The sequence below is a fragment of the Copadichromis virginalis genome, linkage group LG1 (genome assembly GCF_057382275.1).
Source record: "Copadichromis virginalis isolate Kocher_CV1m ecotype Utaka linkage group LG1, C_Virginalis_male_GT1.1, whole genome shotgun sequence".
Classification (NCBI taxonomy): Eukaryota; Metazoa; Chordata; class Actinopteri; order Cichliformes; family Cichlidae; genus Copadichromis; species Copadichromis virginalis.
The window spans coordinates 20,685,026-20,705,782 of NC_140618.1; the positions used below are offsets into that span (position 1 = coordinate 20,685,026).

Below are 20,757 nucleotides of genomic sequence, written 5' to 3' on the forward strand. Positions count from 1 at the left end.
GAGTGTAGCAATTTATGATGCAGGAAGTTGAATGCGTCAGCAGGTTGTTTTAAGATGTTGCCAGGGTTACAGGGTTACACCGCAACCTTGGCAACAGTTGATGAAGTTATTTTCTCCATGACCATGGAGTTTATTCTACAAAGAAAATTAGAAGTCAATTTCAAAACATTAGAAATATTACACCACCTGATTTATTAATTTTTATTGCGAAAAGGCTTTTTACTTTTACATATTAGGTTTTGTGTTAGGTAGCAAACACACAAAATTTGTTAAAGAATATGATAAATTAGCATTTTGCTAGTTTCTCATTAATTGTAGCACCTGACATTGAACCACTCCAGGCTACTTGAATCTATGTTTATCCATATCTAAGAGAGGCCTATAAACCTTTTCAGCCAGCCATAAAGACTTCATAGTGTCCTCTGTATAGTGAAATGCTTTTCACTGTTTTGTTTTGGGGTTTTTTTTTTTTGGTTTTTTTTTTACAGTCATTATAAAAGCCTTATTTTTAGGTTGCAACCGTGTGATATACAAATTAAGAAATTAATTCACGAGCTTTAAATGCAGAATCTTGTTTCCATCACTGGGGGAAAAAATATTATCTACAAATTTTTGGTTATTATCTCAATCTTGACTTACGAATAGGAGAAAAAAGATTTTTTTTGCCCTCAAAATTTTTTTTTGAGGTTTTAATCTCAGAATTTGGGGTTATGTATCTATAAATAATAAATTATTATTATTAATAAACTAATAATATGACATTTTGAGTTACTCAAGTCAATTTTGACAGATTTATCAATTTTTAAAAAATCTGTCTTTTAGTTATTTATTTATTATATATTGTCATTTAAACATCGTTTAGCCCTGTTTAATAGTTAATTTAAACAGAGATTTCGAGGGATGTAAAAGAATATGTATTATATATGTATTAAATGTATCCAAATTTAAAAAAAAAATTATAGCCTCGAAGAAACTTCAAGTCTACAAGTCACGAATACATTATTTTAAATAGGAATGTTGCACTCGCACACAATCATGCATACCATGATTGATAGTTGTTAATTCTTCGCTAATTCTTCCAGGTTTGTTTGTTTTGTTTCCTCTGGTCATTTTTATAGTTTAACCCTTTAAAGGAGAATAAAAGAAAACATCCCATTAAACTATAAAACTTTGAATCTTTATTATGAGGTTAACGATTATTTATTTATATCCTACTTGGTTGTGCTGCCGAGGGCATCTGAAGGAGTTCATCAGACTTAAAAGTTTTGCGGGCGCTTCACCACCAGATGGTGCACTTTATAAGTCGTACTGGCGCAAGGAAGGATAATTCACCAGGATGAAATAATTTCCTGATTTGAAATAGCAAAGTTTTTTTTGTTGAATTAATCGCCATCTGTCAGACTTAAAATACTGGAACTTTAAACCTGCGTGAGTGCACGTCGCTTGCAGATGATGAGGATTCAGCTTCCACTGTGGATAACCGTCCATACAGCGCCTGCCTGTGTGCAGGCTGCACCGGCTGCACGCCCAAATCACTCTCGACTAGGAACGGGGAGGCAGAGCAGCTGGTCTTCGACATGGCTAAAGAAGGAGCAGACATGACAGAGGAAACCGAGTACATGATAGACAAAAATGTGAAGAAAGAAATAGACAACGTGGAGACGTCTGGCAATGCCAAAGAAATGCGAGCGGTGATATTGTCAGGTTTTGGGGGTCTTAACAAACTCAGGGTGACCAAGAAGGCAATGCCCGAGCCTCAGGATGGTGAAGTGAAGATCCGCGTGAAAACATGGTAAATATGAGGGTGTCAGTGTTTTTCATTTGTACTTGTGAGCTGCGGTCTGATCTGGTCTTTTACTCCCACGTTGCATGGTGCTTTTGTGAAGTCTAAACGCTGATCAACAAGGCTTACACAGAAATTCGCAGTCATGAATCCACAGGTCTTTTCTGGTACAGGAGGTTGGGTGGCTGATGTTCATAACAAGCATATCTGATGCCACAGTTTCCAGTCATTCTATGTCACACTTTCTATTTTCTAAGCGCTTGTTTACAAGATATTGAGCAAGTCATTTTTCCCCAGGTTGCAGCTGAGCTTTTGCCAGTGTTAGCAGTGTAACATTGGGAAAATTAAAGTGTACTGTTTATTCACAGAGGAAAAGCCTGTGACTCACTGCTCATAATAATGCAATAAACAGTGCTGGGTAATCCCTACATCTCTTAACACCTCATGCTAAATATTTGATATTAAAAAGCTGTTAGAGACTGTTCAGGGTCATGGTCGTCATCCAGATATCGAATCAGATGGATTCCAGTGTAAACAAACAAGAATTATTCTTTGTTGCAGTGGCTTGAATTTCCTGGACCTGATGGTACGTCAGGGGACTATCGATAATCCCCCCAAACCCCCTCTTGTCCCTGGATTTGAGTGCTCTGGAATAGTAGAGTCAGTGGGTGAAAACACAAAGGGATTTGAGGTTAGTGTAATTACAGCTTGTTGATGCAGTTGTTCTATGAGTACATGCTGCCAGAGAAGTACACCAATAAAACTAGAGAGGATGCAGATTGCAATAAGTGCTGTAAGCGTAACAATCAGAAATATACTGCTGTTAATTCATAATCTGATGACATTTACTGCCACATGACGGGCTCACGTTAGTGTCTGCCGTGTGTTGACCTCCTTCCCTCACATGTTTCTTTCAGATAGGCGACAGAGTCATGGCTTTTGTGAATTACAACGCCTGGGCGGAGGTGGTTTGTGCACCCGTGGATTTTGTCTACAAGATGCCAGATGAAATGACGTTCGCTGAAGCAGCAGCCTTCTCCCTGAACTTTGTGGCTGCTTATATGATGCTCTTTGAGGTTGCCAATCTGCGAGAAGGGATGTCAGTGTTGGTCCACTCAGTAGGAGGTGGTGTAGTAAGTCCAGTTCTCATATGACTAGTGCACACCCTCTAAACAAATGCACACATATGGAATTGTTGTTTAATCCCCGCTGTTAATAGTGCTATTTATGCCGTGGTATGATTTATGTTTATGTCTGCTTTCCTTATCCTCTGTGCTCTCGGGCACTGATACATTATTATAACTGTTATTATGTTCAGGGTCAAGCTGTGGCTCAGCTCTGCTCCACCGTGCCTAATGTCACTGTGTTTGGGATCGCTTCGTGTTTCAAACACGCAGCCATTAGAGACTCCGTGGCTCACCTCTTTGACAGAAATGTTGACTACATCCAAGAAGTCAAAAAGTAAGTGTGTTGTGTAAGTGGTTTTACTTCTTTTTGACAAATTTTGGCAACATTCACTCATTGAGTCAAGACTGAATGTGGAGATGTAGTCAGGTGAAGATGTTGCCGGTTACCCCTTTAAACTAACGTGACAACGCTTAGTTAACAGAGGGTAAGAGGCCTGCTGGAGGATGCAGATGTTACTGCTTGCTTTATTGGTCATGTGTGGCTGTGGTCACCATGGCAACTCACAGCTCATCTCAGCAAGCAGCAGCATTGTGTAGGGTGGAGGTCTGTAGCGGCAATGTGGAACAGCTGAGCCAATTAGGCCAGAGGAGCGATTTCTTACACGTTACACTGACATCAGAGACGGTTTACGCTACAAAGAAACCGCTGGTTGCAAACGTTCATGGGATTGGATGCGGTATGCCACAGGTCTACTACAATTAATCTGCGGAGGTTTCATGTAGTTCTAACAATGTTGCAAAGCTTTTGATTATTTCATCACCAAACGGCCTCCTCTGCTTCACAGAGCTCTGGCAGTAATTATCTGTGGCTATACTAGAAACAGGGTAGATGCGCATTAGTATGATGTATGAAAATCCATATTTGCCACGTTGTAGTACCTACAGATGCAAATGGCTTGATTAGGAAATGATGTTGAGTGCTTTCTGCATACATGTCAGCAGTGGTAGTGGATTAATATGCCTTTCATCTCACTGGTCCACACATTCTTCTCAGGATCAAGTGCAAAGTACAATTAAATTAGCCCTTTTACAAAAGGCAAAAAACCATGAGAATCACAAGACCACCAAGCTGTTCAGCCAGCCGGGTGTTTGGGGCCACAAGGCAGAAAGTATGGACTTAATGTCCCCTTGATAATAACATGCCTTTCATTCTTTCATATACCGTACTCTAAAAAGTCTCATTATGGCCCTTTTTTTTCCACTGGCTGATTCTGTGTGCGATGAGATCAGAAACTTTTTGTAACACAGTGTAAAATATGTTACCGATGAGGAGCTACGTGGGCACTGCAACACATCAATAATCCCTGTATAAGAAAACGTGGGCTGCAACTTTTTCTCAGAGTAATACTCCAGAGAACCAAGCTCCTTATCTTATGAATCCATGATTAGACAAAACCTGAAGCTGCTCCAGCATGAATCACAGGCTGAAAACACACACACACACATATAAATAAATTATATATATATTTATATATACATATATCTATATATATGCTTACAGAGTATGTTTTGCACGTTTACATTTAGTGCTTGTGGACACAAACAAGCCAGTGCAGTCATATCTCTGCCTTTCACTGTACTTTAACTCAACTGCTCGAATTCTTCATGACATTTTCAGTAAAGCTGAAACAATTAGTTGCTTAACTGATTAATGGTAATTGAATGTTGCCTGTTATTTGGATTTTAGATTAATCTACTGGTTATATTTTTACCCTTGTGAGCTTTCTAAATCTGGGTGACTGGGACTCAGGAGGTAGAGTGGGTTATCCGCCGGCTGAAAGGTGGGTAGTGTGATCCGCAGCTCCTCCGGTCTGCCTTTCAAAACGTTAAGATGCTTAACCCCAAAATGAATGTGGGGGTGACAGATAAAATATAGTGCTGTGTGAATGTGGCTTGTAGCGTCTAAGTTTCTTGCGGGCTCAGTAAGAGTAGAAACCTTTCATATAACTGCCTCCATTCCTTAAATCACTTGTTTTCTTAGACAAAAGTGGAATACTACATTAAAAAGGCAAAAAAAAGTATTATGTCTGAAATCGATTCAAATTTGTCCAAAATGTGTCCAAATCTTTTTTCTGCTAATCTTACCATCGAGGCTAAATGTTTCAGCTCAAATCTGTGTTTAAAATAATCTGTTCATTTATGAGACAACATTCAAATAATTTACTGGTTCTAATGAAGTGTTTAAATCTCTGCATGTTGCATGTTTATTAGCTCAATTGAATATTTTTTAACTGTCCCTTTGTTCTTGGTGTTTCAGGATTTCTCCAGAGGGAGTGGACATTGTGCTTGACTGCCTGTGTGGGGAGAACACAGGCAAAGGCCTGAGTTTGCTGAAGCCACTGGGAACTTACATCCTGTATGGTGGGGATGATATGTATTCCTTTACTGTGCAAAAATGTATCGCTTCAAAGTCAAAATAACTACATTTTAAATCTTACTTCAAATATTGAGAAGTACAGTCTCACTCTCGAGTCAAATTCCCTGGCCCAAAAAAGCAGTCTGGCACGAACACGCAGAGATTTTTATACCAGTTTGCGTGTGGATTAAAGAAGCTTTAGAGGTACTTTTAGTTGGATTTTGTTACTTTTGCACAGAGCCCGAGTAGCTGTTTTACATTCCTCATGGCAATCTATCTGTCTTCTTGCTGCAGCTTCAATTTTTACACACACCCATAAGAGTGGCACAGATCTAGTCGCAAAATAGTGAGTGTCATTTGAATAATATATACTCCAGAGCCTGCAAATTGAATGTATTGTCCTTCACAGCAACCAGTCTTATCTGGTCTCCGTTAATTACTTTAGCTTCTGTCAAGCCTCATGAATCAAGTAACATGATTACAGAGAGATTAATTCATTATCTGCAGCCATACTCAAAATGTGCAAAGGCATACTTGCACAGATCTAAAGGGCTAAAGGTGCCAGCTGATCCTCCCCCACTCTCCCTTCATGCTTCATGGCTGCCAATTATTGACTAGTCACTTCTGTCCAGTATACAGAAATCCTTTTATTTTTGTTTTTTCAGGCGCGTCAAACATGGTAACTGGGGAAACAAAGAGTTTCTTCAGCTTTGCAAAATCTGTGAGTCAGAGATGCAGTCTATCATCAATATTTGAAAGGAAACTACACCCTGTAACTGCCCAATCAATTATAAGTCACAGGAAATGAAACGCACGCACACATCCGTCACCCTCGTTTGCTTGTTTATTTGTTTTTACAGTGGTGGCAGGTGGAGAAGGTGAACCCTATTAAGCTATACGAAGAGAACAAAGTCATAGCTGGATTTTCGCTCCTCAACCTGCTCTTCAAACAAGGGAGATGTGGCCTCGTGAAATCAGTGATGGACAAACTCCTGTGTTTGTATGAAGAGAAGAAGATCAAGCCTGTAGTGGACTCCCTCTGGGCGCTGGAGGAGGTAAGAACTTGAAGTAATCAGAGGGTTTAAGACACAGAGATCGATGAGGATCAAATTAAAAATGACCCGATCACGTCGGGCAATCCGAGATGCCAGAAAAGATTTTAAGAAGAATTGGTTTAAACATCCTGGACAGAATATAATGTGTTGTTTGTCGCTGCTGAACGTTGTCAGCTGTCCTTGGACATTCTTCCACAGATGGTGGGTAGGTTGAATCTTCCTGTTCAACTATTATGTCACACCAACACAAAAAGCCAAACAGCCCATACATCAAGCACTTGACACTCGATTTCTACAGACTCTTTAAGTCTTCCTATAACTGTGATCATTCAGTTTCTCAGGAACCTTTGTACAGTAGATGCATGTTTCCTCTAATAATTTGATATTTACATTAAGAGATCCGGATCAGTCTTTTCCTGCATTGTGCAACATTTAAAAGGGATTTGAGTTCAGGGGAACATCAGTAGTAAATGAAGACCCATGACTGGAAAAAGAGAGACTCATAAATACACTGTCACAATTGGTTGTGTGTAGAACATATTGAAGCATTGAAAACCAGACTCTTTCCATCACATAGGCAATTTTACAGACAGATGAATATTACCACATCTATGCTCGAGTTCCTCTTTTTACTTTGCTCGCTCTGCTATATTTTTACAAGGGCATTTGTGGCTCACATCCCCATTGGTACATAAGCCTAATGGAAAAGTACCACTTTAAGAGAGCGTACCTATGCTACTTACAGGGTTTTTCCTGCCTAAAAGAATTTTTAGTGCCCCCCAAAAACGCTTAAATCCAAGCCAAAGGACAATCACCGGCATCGTAATGAAATACTTTTTTTTATAAAGCAAGTTTGCTAATTGGGGGTTTTAGTTGTCCAAGCATAATAATCATTTCTGTTTATTAAAATGGTCCGAAATAACAGAAAATGCACTGATTTGTTTTATACAAGGTAACACACACTCACTACTTTAACTGTATGCAGGGCCATCATGCTTATTCATCCACTTAATCCCCATATTTATCCATAAAAGCTCCGGCTTGTGATGCGGGTTTAGCCGGTGTGCATTTGACCACTGCTGGGCTCCTTCATGAGAACAGCTTCAGTTTAACCCCTTTTTCATATTTGTGATCCTTCCTCTGATGTCCACGTGTACCTGCAGTGGATACAGTAAAACGGGGATCGGAGTAAGGCAGGAACAGTTCTGTGTTTTTCGTCTGTAGTTAAATGATTCACAAAGATGGGGACAACCATGGCCCATCGCCACAGCTGTTTTCTCTTATTTGCTTAATTAAACCATTTGCAAACAAGGAATGTGTGGGCTGTACAGATGGTGGTTGATTTATTCATTTTTCTGCACCTGTGGGGTGGAAAAGCTGCACTTTTAATATTCTTGTAGGTTAATGAATTCGGCAAAGCCTTGCAGCTCTGAATGACTTACCTCTGCACCATTTCAGACCTAACAAACGCCAGAATCAATGAAGAACCTGCAGCTGGGGACTTGAGACTAAATGGACTGGTTTTTGTATAGTGCATTTCTACTCAAAGCACTTTAAAAAACGGGCCCTTTTTTCAACATCTAACTTTCACTCTAACATAATGGGAGCAACCCAAGAATACTATAATATTCAGAGTGGAGCAGGCAGTGATTGAACCACCAACCTTCCAATTAGTAGACAATCTGCTCTATCTCCTGATCCATGGCCACCCCAGTCCACTGATTTTCTGGTTACTGGAAAAAGAAGCAGAAAGTTTATCCTTGGACTTTGTTTCATACTGAAAAATACCTCAGGAATTTAGATGAAAGCAGAGGCAGTGTAAGTAATAATCACAAAAAGCTTACTGTAAGTTATTCTAGACTCTGTCTACAGTCGGAGAGATATTTTTGTGAAATGATTTCTCATGGGAAACTTTCCATGCACTGTTGTCATTACTTTGGCAGATTGTTCAGGCTATTCACTGGAACCATTGCCCATGAAGAATCTCATTAGAGGGGAGGATAGCGTGGGATGTAGTGTCAGGGGCACAGCTTGCCTCGGTTGTTTATATGCCTGGAAGGAGAGGTTAGTTTACATGCTGACCATAGCAACCTTTCTTTCCGGAATGAGAAGTTGGACAATATGCATGGCTGGGACAGAATAATGGGAGTTTTTCTAATCGCTGCTAGTTTCAGTCAGGAAAATATTGTACAGCTTCTACGCTGAATGCTATTAAAAATCCTGAAAAACAAAATCGAACCCACGTTGCATGAAAATTGGTCATTATGCACAGAGACCTAATTCGCTCAAAATGTAAGCGGAATTTATCCAACCCCCAACCTCTTCTGGAAAGTTGCTACCTAACAGCAAAGTGCTGTACAGGTTTATGACCCACTTTTCCTATTGGCTTGATTTCTGTGACACAACGGGTTCCAGACAAAGGCATACACTCAGCTGCGTCTGCGTGAGTGCATGATATGGCATGGTAATCTTTTGTGGTGGGTCTGACTTTATTTTTGCCCTTTTATCAGTAGCACCATGCCTAACAGAGTTGATTCTTTAACCTGTTAAGTAAGTTGCTGTCACAGCAAAATAAATAATGATGACTGAATGGCCTAGCAGTCGTTCATAAACGTTGTTTCTGGTCTCCTTTTGCCTGCTGGATGGCAACACGGAACCGGAAAGCGTCGCTCGTTGTCACATGTTGTGCCTCTTATTGCTCCCAGGCTGTGTTGGTGAACACGAGCGTGATGTTTTATGACAGCATATGAAGTGTGGGTTTTTCGAAAACAGTGTACATTTGCAGGAGCCTTGTCAGTGCATGGCAAACTGTTGCCTCAACTGCTGCATCACGACTGGATATTGAATTATTTTCATTTGAATGCAAGCTGTAGAGTTCGCCACAACGCAGTGCTTAGTGTTCTGGGATTTTGTTTACAGGCGCTGATGATGTGCACAGGGATTTCTCTGCAGCAGCCCGCTTGCCTCAGTCTACCGACAATACACACCTTATTTCTGATTTTCTTTAGCTGGCAGTAAAGATCACACAAACCTAAAAGATTCTGACTCACTGTCTTACTCAGTTTTGCTCTCCTAGCAGGAGCACTGAATTGAGGGGTTTTGCTGAATTTGAACGTGTCATGGTATTTTTCCACAGACAGCCGAGTGGCAGAAGCCTCATCTTCATTTAAAGATAGTTTAAGAGCCCTATCATGTTGATACATGATGTCCTTTATTATATCACAGACGTGATAGGTCACCTATGGTTTACTCTGCAGTGTAGTGCACAGCATCACATTTTATCTCTGAAGACGGCATAATGTGTGCTATAGATGTAGCTGCCTAATTGAGTTTGGAGTCCTTGGTTCAGTTCCTAGAAGGGTTGTTCTTTATTTTTAATTCTATCTACTGTAGCTATTGAATGTGGGGATAACAGTGAGCCAGGTTATTAGGAGGTGTGGTCTGAGACTTTATTTATTTTGCAGAATGTGACTAAGATTTTTTGCAGTGTAGAATAAACCATTTCTGGAATAAGACTGCAGAAACAGTTATTCTTAATGTATCTGTTATTAGAGCCTGTCCCTCCCTGCCAGATTTTCAATTCAATCTCTTGCTATAGATCTTGCATCAGTGAGGTGTTCAGCGTGATGTCAAATATCAGCCAGCAGAGTGAGTCAGCATCATTTTGTCACCGTTAAGGCCATTAACTTTCCTCGCACAGGAAGTCTGTAATATAGCTGTGCTAAAAATGGATCCCGTGTCTACAATCTGCAGAAAATTATTGAATCTTTTTGTGATTTTGAAATTTTATCAGCTGGTGTTTTTTTTTTTTAATCCAATTTTACAGCAGTCTCTCTGTTAGAGATCTTTTATTGTTAAACCAGCTTTTTTTACATGTTGAGAATAAGATCTTTTCTTCTCAGGTAAAAGAGGCGATGCAGAGAATTCATGACAGAGGCAACATAGGAAAACTCATTCTGGATGTTGAGAAGTCTCCCACCCCTCTGGTACGAAAGGCTTTTATTGCTATATAGACATTTTCTCTTTTAAAAGGTGACAGACTGCATACATAAACAGACATGGCTGTTAAGAGTTTTAATTTCTCCGTATGGATCGGTCTTATATTCAAGCCTACTGTAGTTTATGTAGGATTGTCTGGATGCAAAATTGGATAAATATGAATTCCAAGTCCACATTTTTAAGAAAATCTATAATGAAAATGATTTTTTTTAGAAATGCAAAAGGTATTCTTCTCACACTTCATTTGCTAGCTGACATACAAAGTGGCATTTGTAGTAAAACTATATATATATATATTAACAGCAAACCACATAAGTAACTGCACATTTTCTTCTCATGTCAGGATTGTGAGAGCTGGATTTCCTGCTGTCCTCTTCATTTCCATTGTCATGTCAGCCCATCCTCTGCCCATTAGTAGAGTTCGCTGTGTGATTTGATGTCAGCTCACATTTATTTCCACCTCTGTTTCCACTAAACGGTTAATGGTGGCAGTAAAAAATGTTTTATCTGTAGATGGCCAGCGACAGCACGGAGACCAGTGAAGCAGGAGAGGAAGAAGAGGAGCCCGAGGGAGACAACGACAGCAAGGAGCGAATGCCTTTTATCCATTAGACCCGACAAAATCCCACTGCAGCACACCTAGAGACACTGGAGAGGCAGCACAGTTTCACCAGAGCAACACAACCCCAGTCGTGTGTGTTTGTGTGCATGTGCTGTATGCATGAATGTATGTATGTGCAGTATACTTTAGTGCCTCTTGTCCGTTTCCTATTATGTGTCAATTGATTAGTCTAAGCAAAGGATAGGATGCCACAATGTGCAAGAGCCATTTTCAACACAGTGTTACATTATATGCTGTACTATGAAGTAATTACCTGCTAGCCAATAATATGAATAGGTTTGTGTTCACTTTATAGTTAACTGCATCTGCCCACAGTTTATTAAATTAACAGCAAACCACATAAGCATTTAAACCTGCCGACCTGCTATTCTCGTTTTATGATTAGCACCCCATGAAATAGATTAAGTAAAGCGCCTAAGTGTCAAATAGTAACAAGGAAACATTTCTAAATATTTCACAGCACAGGGGGAAAAAAGAAGTATTTTTCTGTGCTCGGCTGTGAGAATTAAAAGCGAACAGCTGAAATAGGTTTGAGAAAGTGACCCCAGTGTTCTAATTGTTCCGATCAAGGGAGTGCATCCCTTTGTTGTGTTAACTAATATGTAAGCCAGGAGAGGCAGAAAAGACTGAGTGTAGATATTTGCATGACATTTTATGCTAATGTGCCAACCTTATATTATGGGATCACTAGTGCCTTTGAGCTACAAACAAGTGTAAAATGCTTGAAATGTATTCCTTATGTGCAGTTCACATTGAACAAACAAACAAAAAGTTATTTTTAGGTGGAAAATGAAGTGTAATCTGTTTAAAAAAAAAAAAAAAAAAAACATCATTGGATCATGTAATAAGAGGGATTTGGACTTATTTTTCCCACTGAACTGTATATTCAGAATTTACATAATGTGTAACACCACGATTGTAACATTTATTGTTTCCGATCAGAAAACCATGAACAGATTTGTAAACACTTGAGTAGAACAGGACAAATTTCAATTTATACCTGCGTCAAAATCCTGGTTTTTCTTGAGCATTAAGTAGTTAGTCGGACTCAGACTGCAGTTTAAGGTATTTAGAGTCTCTAGCTTGCCTGTCTGACCAAAGTTGTTTACTTGCTGGTGCCTCACAACAAAAGTGCCGTAAAACTCCATAACTGACGACGTATTTTTAAAGTGAGCTCGTGTATGAGGCTGATTTAGGAACACTGTGCAGCGCTTTAGTTAAGTATGGCAAGCTCTGCCTTTACTCTGCAAGTACACCCACCTACTCAGACGATTTTATTTTTGAAACTTGTGAGAATCTGCTACACTATTTCAATTTCTCTAATTACACTACCTTGCTTACTCGGTGTGTTTGTATCGGCTAGCTGTCTGAATCCTTCATCATTTTAGGCTCATCTACAAAAACAACACAGGATGTCAGTGTTTTGTAATTGAAAAAAGTAGAAACTAGTCAATGTGTAGCTTAAAAGTTATGAGTAAACACTGCATGCTTTGAATGTGATAAACAGTGAAGAGAAGATGTTCAATGGGTTTACTAAAGTGATCAGATAAATTATATCCTAGACTTGAAATTTAGGGCGTTATTTAGACAATTTGGGGAAGAAAATCTAAAATTCGATGCCTTCAATGTCCCTGTTAGTGTCTGTGTGCGTGAGAGAGACAGTTGTATGTGTATTCATATTGCCTCGTTTAAAAAAAACAAAAGAAAGAAATGTGTACAACTTGTTCAGCACTGTAGTGTGTTCACAAAATTCCTCAAACTATGGTTTACCTGTGATATATTTTTGTCACATTTTTGTTGTGTACTTTCTTTGAGCACTGCTCTGTTTACTTGAATAAATTTATCTGCAAAGCATTTCTTGCGATTTTGACTCGTGTTCAGGTGCTCGTTAATGCAAATGTCTAATCAGCCAATCACATGGCAGCAACTCCATTCATGTAGGCATCTAGATATGGTTATTATGGTGAACATGGTGATTTAAGTGACTTTGAACTCGTGCTTTTTGGTCACAGATGGGCTGACTATTTCAGAAATACTTTGTTGGGTGAAAATGTCTAGTTCATGTCAGATGTGAATAACTGATTACAACCAGTATGAAGAAGAGCATCTCTGAATGTCCACAATATTGAAACTTAAAGCAGCCGCACTACAGCAGCAGAAGAACAGACTGGGAGCCACTCTTGTCAGCTAAGAGCACGAGGATATAGTTCACATAGGCTCACTAAAATTAGACAATGTGAGATTGGAAAAATGTTGCCTGGCCTGAAATAGCTACAGCGATTAGAGCACGCTGTAGGTATTTCAGGTACTGTGCTGCAGTGGTTTGTATCATATCTATAGACTCCAATTTGTGCGTGTAAATGGAGAGTCGTCTTCACACACTAAGGTCAATTATGGTGTTCCACAGGGTTCAGTGCTAGGACCAATTCTGTTTACATTATACATGCTTCCCTTAGGCAGCATCATTAGAAGACATAGCATACATTTTCACTGCTATGCTGATGACACCCAGCTCTATCTGTCCATGAAGCCAGATAACACACACCAATTAGTTAAACTGCAGGAATGTCTTAAAGACATAACGACCTGGATGGCCGCTAACTTTCTGCTTCTTAATTCAGATAAAACTGAGGTTATTTTACTCGTCCCTGAAAATCTTAGAAATATGGTATCTAACCAGATTCTTACCCTGGATGGCATTACCTCGGCCTCCAGTAACACTGTGAGGAACCTTGGAGTCATTTTTGACCAGGACATGTCCTTCAATGCACATATTAAACAAATATGTAAGACTGCTTTCTTCCATTTGCGCAACATTTCTAAAATTAGAAATATCCTGTCTCAGAGTGACGCTGAAAAACTAGTTCATGCATTTATTACTTCCAGGCTGGACTACTGCAATTCATTATTATCAGGATGTCCAAAAAACTCGCTGAAAAGCCTTCAGTTAATCCAAAATGCTGCAGCAAGAGTACTGACAGGGCCTAGAAAGAGAGAGCATATTTCTCCTGTTTTGGCTTCCCTTCATTGGCTTCCTGTTAAATCCAGAATTGAATTCAAAATCCTGCTCCTCACGAACAAGGTCTTAAATAATCAGGCACCATCTTAGCTTAATGACCTTGTAGGACCCTATTAGAGCACTTCGCTCTCACACTGCAGGCCTACTTGTTGTTCCTAGAGTATTTAAAAGTAGAATGGGAGGAAGAGCCTTCAGTTTTCAGGCCCCTCTTCTGTGGAACCAGCTTCCAGTTTGGATTCAGGAGATAGACACTATCTCTACTTTCAAGATTAGGCTTAAAACTTTCCTTTTTGCTAAAGCATATAGTTAGGGCTGGATCAGGTGACCCTGAATCCTCCCTTAGTTATGCTGCAATAGACGTAGGCTGCTGGGGATTCCCATGATTCATTGAGTTTTTCCTTTCCAGTCACCTTTCTCACTAACTATGTATTAACAGACCTCTCTGCATTGAATCATATCTGTTATTAACCTCTGTCTCTCTTCCACAGCATGTCTTTAATCCTGTCTTCCTTCTCTCACCCCAACCGGTTGCAGCAGATGGCCGCCCCTCCCTGAGCCTGGTTCTGCTGGAGGTTTCTTCCTGTTATAAGGGAGTTTTTCCTTCCCACTGTCACCAAAAGTGCTTACTCATAGGGGTCATATGATTGTTGGGTTTTTCTCTGTATCTATTATTGTACGATCTACTGTACAATATAAAGCGCCTTGAGGCGACTGTTGTTGTGATTTGGTGCTATATAAATAAAATTTTATTGAATTGGTCTGACAACTCTTGATTTCTGCTGTGACATTTGAAGGGTAAGGTCAGAATTTGGTGTAAACAGCGTGAGAGCATTCCTCATGTCAACAGTTTAGACTGCTGCTGGTGCAATGGTGTGGGGGATATTTTCTTAGCACAATGTTCGACCTCTTGGTAGCAACTGAGCATCATTTAAACACCACGCCGTGTCCATCTCTTAATGTCGACAGTGTACCCATCTGATGGTCTACAGCAGGATAACACACCATGAAAGTAAATAATGCACCAAGGAAGAAATTCAAAAAGGAATGAACATTGCAAACAAAGATGAACACAGGGTTATACACTACCAGGAAACAGGTGGGGATCGGGGCACAGCTGAAACTAATCAAGACAAGTGAAGACAGTCAAGGTGGGGCTGAGAATCACAAAGGAGAAAAATTGCAGGTAAAAAACACCTTGAAAGTAAAACAGGAAGTAACCGGATGACCGAGAGGAGAAGAAAAAGGTACACAAGAGGGGAAAGGGACTTACAGGGAAACCCATGAGGAGATGGCTATGAAATCAAAGCAGGGACTACACTCAAAATAATAATACTCATGATATACCAGGATAGAAAAAGGAATAAAAAACCCCCAAAACAAAACAAAAACTGAAACATAATATCAAAATATATTAACAGGAATCTGAAACACAAAACTCATGACATACAAGTAAATCAGATTCTTTGTAAGCCTTCAGTGTTGCACAAGATGACAACAGCATCAGGGATTTCTCTTTAAACAGAGAGCTGAAACACAGTTGTGTTGCTAAAGAACATATGGATCTCAGAGGAGGACAATGGTGCTTGTGTCTAATGACGATGGTGGTCGAACATTACTCCGTTTCATTTTGGCTTTTGCTGTGATTTCCCCCCAGTTTGTTTGGTCAGAATCAGGAGTGCACTCTAGGCAAAACTGCTGCAAACGCCGCCTTATTTGAAGATTCACACACATTTGGTCTTGAGCAATAAGCAATTATTAGTCAAACCAGAAATAACCTGCTACGTAGCTTGCATTCAAACATCATACATTAATGTGCTTGCACAACTTTATTCCTGCCACTAAGCAACAAGTCTATAAAAGCTCATTTTGTAGGATTGTTTGTTTCTCACACATTCGCCGCATCATGTTGACATATATGCATCTATATGTATTAAATTTCTTAATAAATAATTGGAATGCATTATTCCAGAGAATATGTCACTCAGGGGGTGGATGTATTATTAAAAAAACAGTTTGAGATTCTAAAATAGGAAAACGTGCTTGAACTGGTTTTGACAGTTGAATAGCTATATTGAGCAAATATGCCCAATAGTTTTTTTTTCTTATTTAGCTCCCACTCCCATCTGTATACATCTCCCTCTAAAAATAACTCGCCTGCATTAAAGCTGTAAACTGGACTTCTAATAGCAGCCTTATGTTCAAATATTGCATAACTGTCCCTGTGATTGAAACAGGCCTAGAGCTAGGCTGTATTGATGTACCAGGTATATTTAGTTGCTTAAATTTATTGAAGTGGTTGGTTAAACCTTTCCTGAGCACAATGATAATTCACTGCCAGGCTGCATCATTTGACACTTAAGAGGTGGTATAAGTTTTCAAGTCTCAAGTTGATTACGTCCAAACTTAACATGTGAAAAGAGGAAGAACACTCTGTAGTATTGAAGCAGTCAATGGATTTCAGGTTTGTTTGTGAAATGAAAGTGAATGCTTCTTAGCGCACCTTGTCCCAAGTAAATATTTATCTAAAAATAACTCGACACAAGGAAATCATTATTGGCCTCCACCCTTTTTAACCTCCCTCACCTCCTCCTGATGTCTGGGCAAAAACAAACACATTTAGAGCCAATACAGGGAAAGGCATACAGAGGACCTGTATATATTGAGCAGCCTGCAGAGCTTTTGGTTCCTTTCACAGCAGCACAACGTGGGCCACTGTGTCCTGTATGCTGGCCGCAGACATGGCACGCCTGGGCCTCCCTGTCTTCCTCGTCCTCAGCTTCTCCTTGCTCCACATCTGCAACAGCGGTCCATCTCGCACCAGGAAGGCTGTTTCACCTCGCCAGTCTGGAGGTAATTGTATAAATCCTATCAAATCATGGCTTTATCTGACCTGTGTGTGTGTGTGTTTTTTTCTTAATTGTCTCCTCCTTGTGCAGCTACAGAGGAGGAGGATGTGATGTCACAGCTCCAGAGGTTGTGGCAGGAGGTCAATTCTCTGAAAGAGATGCAGGCACTGCAGACAGGTATTAGTGAGAGCGTTTCTGCATTCCTGATAAATTAATATTAATGTACAGACAAGTAAGACGAGCAAGAGTGTGAACAGTGCTGCATTTATAACTTAATAGCCAGAGTTTAAAAGTCAGAGTGATTCTGTAATCTGACGCACATTTCATATCAACTAAAAAAGGAAGAAAAAATAATAATCGAGACGCTTTCACAACATACTCCTATAGTGTGTAAAATCCATCAACTGCTGCTTAAGTGCTAATGTTTAAATTCAATATTTTGTCAGATATTAGCAGTGTCATAGAAAGTCCTCGAGTCTCTTGGGAGGTTTTCCACCTATTTGATTTCAAAATCTGAAGTCTGAGAACAGCACTGGATTTTCTGTGGCCGAGAAGAGGCTGCTGAGGATGCTGAAGAGCAAATTATTCTTTAATCAGCTACTGAGGTCAAGTTACAGTTGACCATTTCAAATTCCCTCAACAGAAGGAATTTAAATCTTTAACAAGGATTTCTTGAACACAAAGTGAATGATTTAATGAAAATCAATGGGTTAGAAGAGACTTTGAAGAAATAAAAATTAAATTAATACACAAACTCAAAAGGCTAATTCTGATATAGCATACCAATTTTCTGCTATATAAATTATGAAAACTGTTGACTTTTTCTGTATTAATTAAAGAGAAATGTGCCTGAATATAAACTTGATAATTTCTTGAAATTAATATTTAATGAAATTGATCAATACAGCCTGCAGACATGAAGCGTACCCCTAATTGTAGAATGAACCTTATGGTGCCAGCTTATCAGCAGAGGGCAGCAACACTCCAAGAAGCCTTTAAATGCAAAGTAACAGGTTCACTTGCAAGCTGCATGATGGTTACATGAATAGTTCTTGCAATGTAATTTGATGGGACTAGTTTATAGTGTTACTTTACCATTCATTAATTCATGAAGTAAATGCTTTGTGTTTTCAGTGTGTCTCCGGGGCATCAAAGTTCATAGAAAGTGTTATCTTACAATTGAGGAACCCAAACATTACCATGAAGCAAATGAAGACTGCATTGCACAAGGTGGAACTCTTGCAACACCGCGGGACATGTTGGAAAACAATGAACTGAGAGACTATGCAAAGAGGAGTGCTCCCGGGTCTAAGGACTTCTGGATCGGTGTGGCAGACATAGTGAAAGAAGGCGAGTATGTCGATGTCAACAGCCAGCCAGTCCGCTTCTTTAACTGGGATCGCTCCAAGAAGCAGCCCACAGGAACGAAGAGGGAGAGCTGTGTTGCTCTTTCAGTGGCTGCACAAGGAAAGTGGTATGATGAGGTGTGTCGCAGCCTGAAAAAGTACATCTGTGAATATGTCATTCCCTGAAACCAGAAGTGGAAAAAAGAAATTAAATAAAAGGATGTTGACGATTTGATGATCACTGATGCAGGTTTATTTGACTAAAACTGTACAAACCCTTGTGTCTATGATAGGAAGTTTTTTTCTCTGTGGTTATTAATTGGGTTCTAAAACAATCCTAATATTCAAAATAGTAACTATAGGTGGATTTTATATGAGTTCTCTGTGATACAAGAACTTTATCTTCACATGAAGCAATTCCCAATGGCTTGGACATCGACTGAGCAGATCATGAAATTAAAAATTATGAGTGAAATTTCACTGAAATAAACAAAAATGTAAGCGTCTGTTGTTTCCTGGAAATGATTTCATTTCACCATTACTTTTCTACATTAGCTTTAGTCTATTAATTTCATCATTTTACACTTTACATTAATGCAACTCCATACATAAGTATGAGAAAGTTCCTCGGTGCACACTTCAACTTCTCATGAAGTATTTTTGACTGTTTCACATTCATTGGTGTGAAACTGCAACAAAACCCACAAAATGATAACATTTTGTTTTATTGGGAAATGTAACATGTTTGAGGGACCCTTGTTGCACAACAGTCATAAAATGTACTGACTTAAAAAAAAGTAGCACAAGCAGTTCTGAATGTTGAGTAACGTTTAAACATTTCCTGGCTACAATCTATAAGAGGCCTGAGCAACACAGCAGGGCTGTGATAAAACTGGAGTTGCAGGCTCAGTTGTGCTCAACATTTCAGATTTTTTATTGCAGTGACACCGAATAGAGCCGTTATCACACCTTGAACCTTCGTGAGGTGACAATGTCAAATATTTACCCCTGTTTGCTCCGAATTGCTGCTGCCACACTGCAGTGCAGATGTCCGGTTATAGGAAAAATATTTTTGGTCATCTAACTACAAAACACCAGTTTAACAATCTACAGATGAGAGTTCAGCAACTACTGTGTCACTGTCCGCCACATCTGCTCTTCAGTCACAGCCAGCTGAGATGGTTGAGATGGCGACTAACCACGGTTCAAGGCAGGGACATTTATGTCTCTCTCCCTCTTTTTGTGCTAAATCTTCAATCTGTAATGAGCACCTATATCCCTCCCCACAATAAGCTATTAAAAAATGATGAATTCACATCTGCGGTATATGGAGACAGCTTTATTACATTTCTAAAAGAGAGCCCCAGGCAAAAACGAGCAGCTGGGACCCCATTAAACACCTGTTCCACCCCTTTTCTGTAGACTGAGTGCTGGCCAAAACTGATGTGTACCAACCCATCCATCCCTTTTGCTAACCTTTTATCCAGCTATCGTCATACTATAATGACTTTAGTGTATACATTATGTGTTCTCTATCTCCTCCTAGACAAGTGGACCAATCTTGAAACTTTGCACAAACATTGCCGAGGACACCATGAGTGCCAACATCTGTATTTTATACAAATTACACAATCATATTTATATTTTATAACACTGAATGGAATGTCAGATTAGAATGGTGTGTCATAATATATTTGTAGCATATTTACTGATCTATGCATGTTTCTTATCTAGTTTGCTAGTAAAGTGAAAGGCGGGGTATACCCTAGACAGTTCGCCAGTCTTTTGCAGGGCTGCTGTGTTGTAATTCAACTAAACATAAATTTATACATGCCAAATACATCCCCAGACAGGTATACTAAGCGTGCACCTTGTGATTTTTGTTGTCATTGAGCTCCACCAAGCTCAAATCAAATCAAATCACTTTTATTGTCACATCACATGCGCTGGTACACTGGTACAGCACATGTGCATGAAATTCTTGTGTGCAAGCTTCACAAGCAACAGAGGTGTGCAAAATACAAGAAACATAAGAACAAAGCAAAGGGGTTGGCTGTTCATTTTTCCAAGGAGCCACATGAGAAAACGGGACTGGGCCACATCAGTAATCTTAACTCGATTCTGTCGATTCTGCTCATTATTAATTTCATCTCTGGGTCTGGGGTTTTATTCAGGTTGAGATCTGGAGCAGAATCACAATCACAGAATCAGAATCAGAAAGACTTTATTTATCCCCAAGGGTCAATTTAGAATAAAAAATTAACTTAACTCTATTCATGTTTTCGGACTATGGGAGGAATCTGGAGTGCCTGGAGAGAGCTGGTTGAACATGCAAACCTCATACAAGAATGCATAGCTGCCTGGTGGATTCAAAACAAGGACCTTCTTGCTGTGAAGGAACCACTGCTAACCACGCTGATGCCCCACTATGTCATTATATATATGTATGCACAATTGTATAGTGAAATCCTTTCATTATATTAGTAGTTTAGGCCCAACAGGCTACAGGCTTGAGATTCTACATGGGAGGATTATTAGAAGCCA

The 20,757-nt window shown here is 39.6% G+C and overlaps 2 protein-coding genes across 3 annotated transcripts; both read left to right on the forward strand.

Annotated features, from left to right (window-relative positions):
- The first annotated feature begins 1,266 nt into the window (after positions 1-1,266).
- vat1l (vesicle amine transport 1-like) lies at positions 1,267-14,779 on the forward strand. Of its 2 annotated transcripts, none has more exons than XM_085453931.1 (9): positions 1,267-1,792; positions 2,345-2,474; positions 2,701-2,916; positions 3,102-3,244; positions 5,228-5,331; positions 5,992-6,047; positions 6,187-6,381; positions 10,284-10,367; positions 14,510-14,779. In XM_085453931.1, exons 1-9 carry the CDS (start codon positions 1,578-1,580, stop codon positions 14,663-14,665), a joined length of 1,299 nt encoding a protein of 432 aa, XP_085310057.1. In that variant the 5' UTR covers positions 1,267-1,577; the 3' UTR covers positions 14,666-14,779. The 2 variants fall into 2 exon arrangements, with proteins under 2 accessions (XP_085310057.1, XP_085310049.1); XM_085453923.1 differs by lacking the exon at positions 14,510-14,779 and adding an exon at positions 10,894-12,856 and having other exon boundaries at positions 1,273-1,792.
- Positions 14,780-16,657: 1,878 nt separating this feature from the next.
- On the forward strand, positions 16,658-18,713 carry clec3a (C-type lectin domain family 3, member A). Its single transcript, XM_085450535.1, has 3 exons — positions 16,658-16,871; positions 16,958-17,044; positions 18,002-18,713. The coding sequence occupies exons 1-3, from the start codon at positions 16,745-16,747 to the stop codon at positions 18,397-18,399; spliced, it is 612 nt and encodes a 203-aa protein (XP_085306661.1). The 5' UTR covers positions 16,658-16,744; the 3' UTR covers positions 18,400-18,713.
- Positions 18,714-20,757: the final 2,044 nt, after the last annotated feature.

What these genes read in the sequence shown, in the direction of transcription:
- vat1l (XM_085453931.1), top strand. Translation starts at nt 1,578, where the DNA reads ATGGCTAAAGAAGGAGCAGACATGACAGAGGAAACCGAGTACATGATA. An exon ending in ACTCAGTAGGAGGTGGTGTA is followed by an intron (nt 2,917 to 3,101) that starts GTAAGTCCAGTT and finishes TATTATGTTCAG; the next exon opens with GGTCAAGCTGTGGCTCAGCT. An exon ending in TCTTCAGCTTTGCAAAATCT is followed by an intron (nt 6,048 to 6,186) that starts GTGAGTCAGAGA and finishes TTGTTTTTACAG; the next exon opens with TGGTGGCAGGTGGAGAAGGT.
- clec3a (XM_085450535.1), top strand. Translation starts at nt 16,745, where the DNA reads ATGCTGGCCGCAGACATGGCACGCCTGGGCCTCCCTGTCTTCCTCGTC. An exon ending in TTCACCTCGCCAGTCTGGAG is followed by an intron (nt 16,872 to 16,957) that starts GTAATTGTATAA and finishes CTCCTTGTGCAG; the next exon opens with CTACAGAGGAGGAGGATGTG. An exon ending in GATGCAGGCACTGCAGACAG is followed by an intron (nt 17,045 to 18,001) that starts GTATTAGTGAGA and finishes TTGTGTTTTCAG; the next exon opens with TGTGTCTCCGGGGCATCAAA.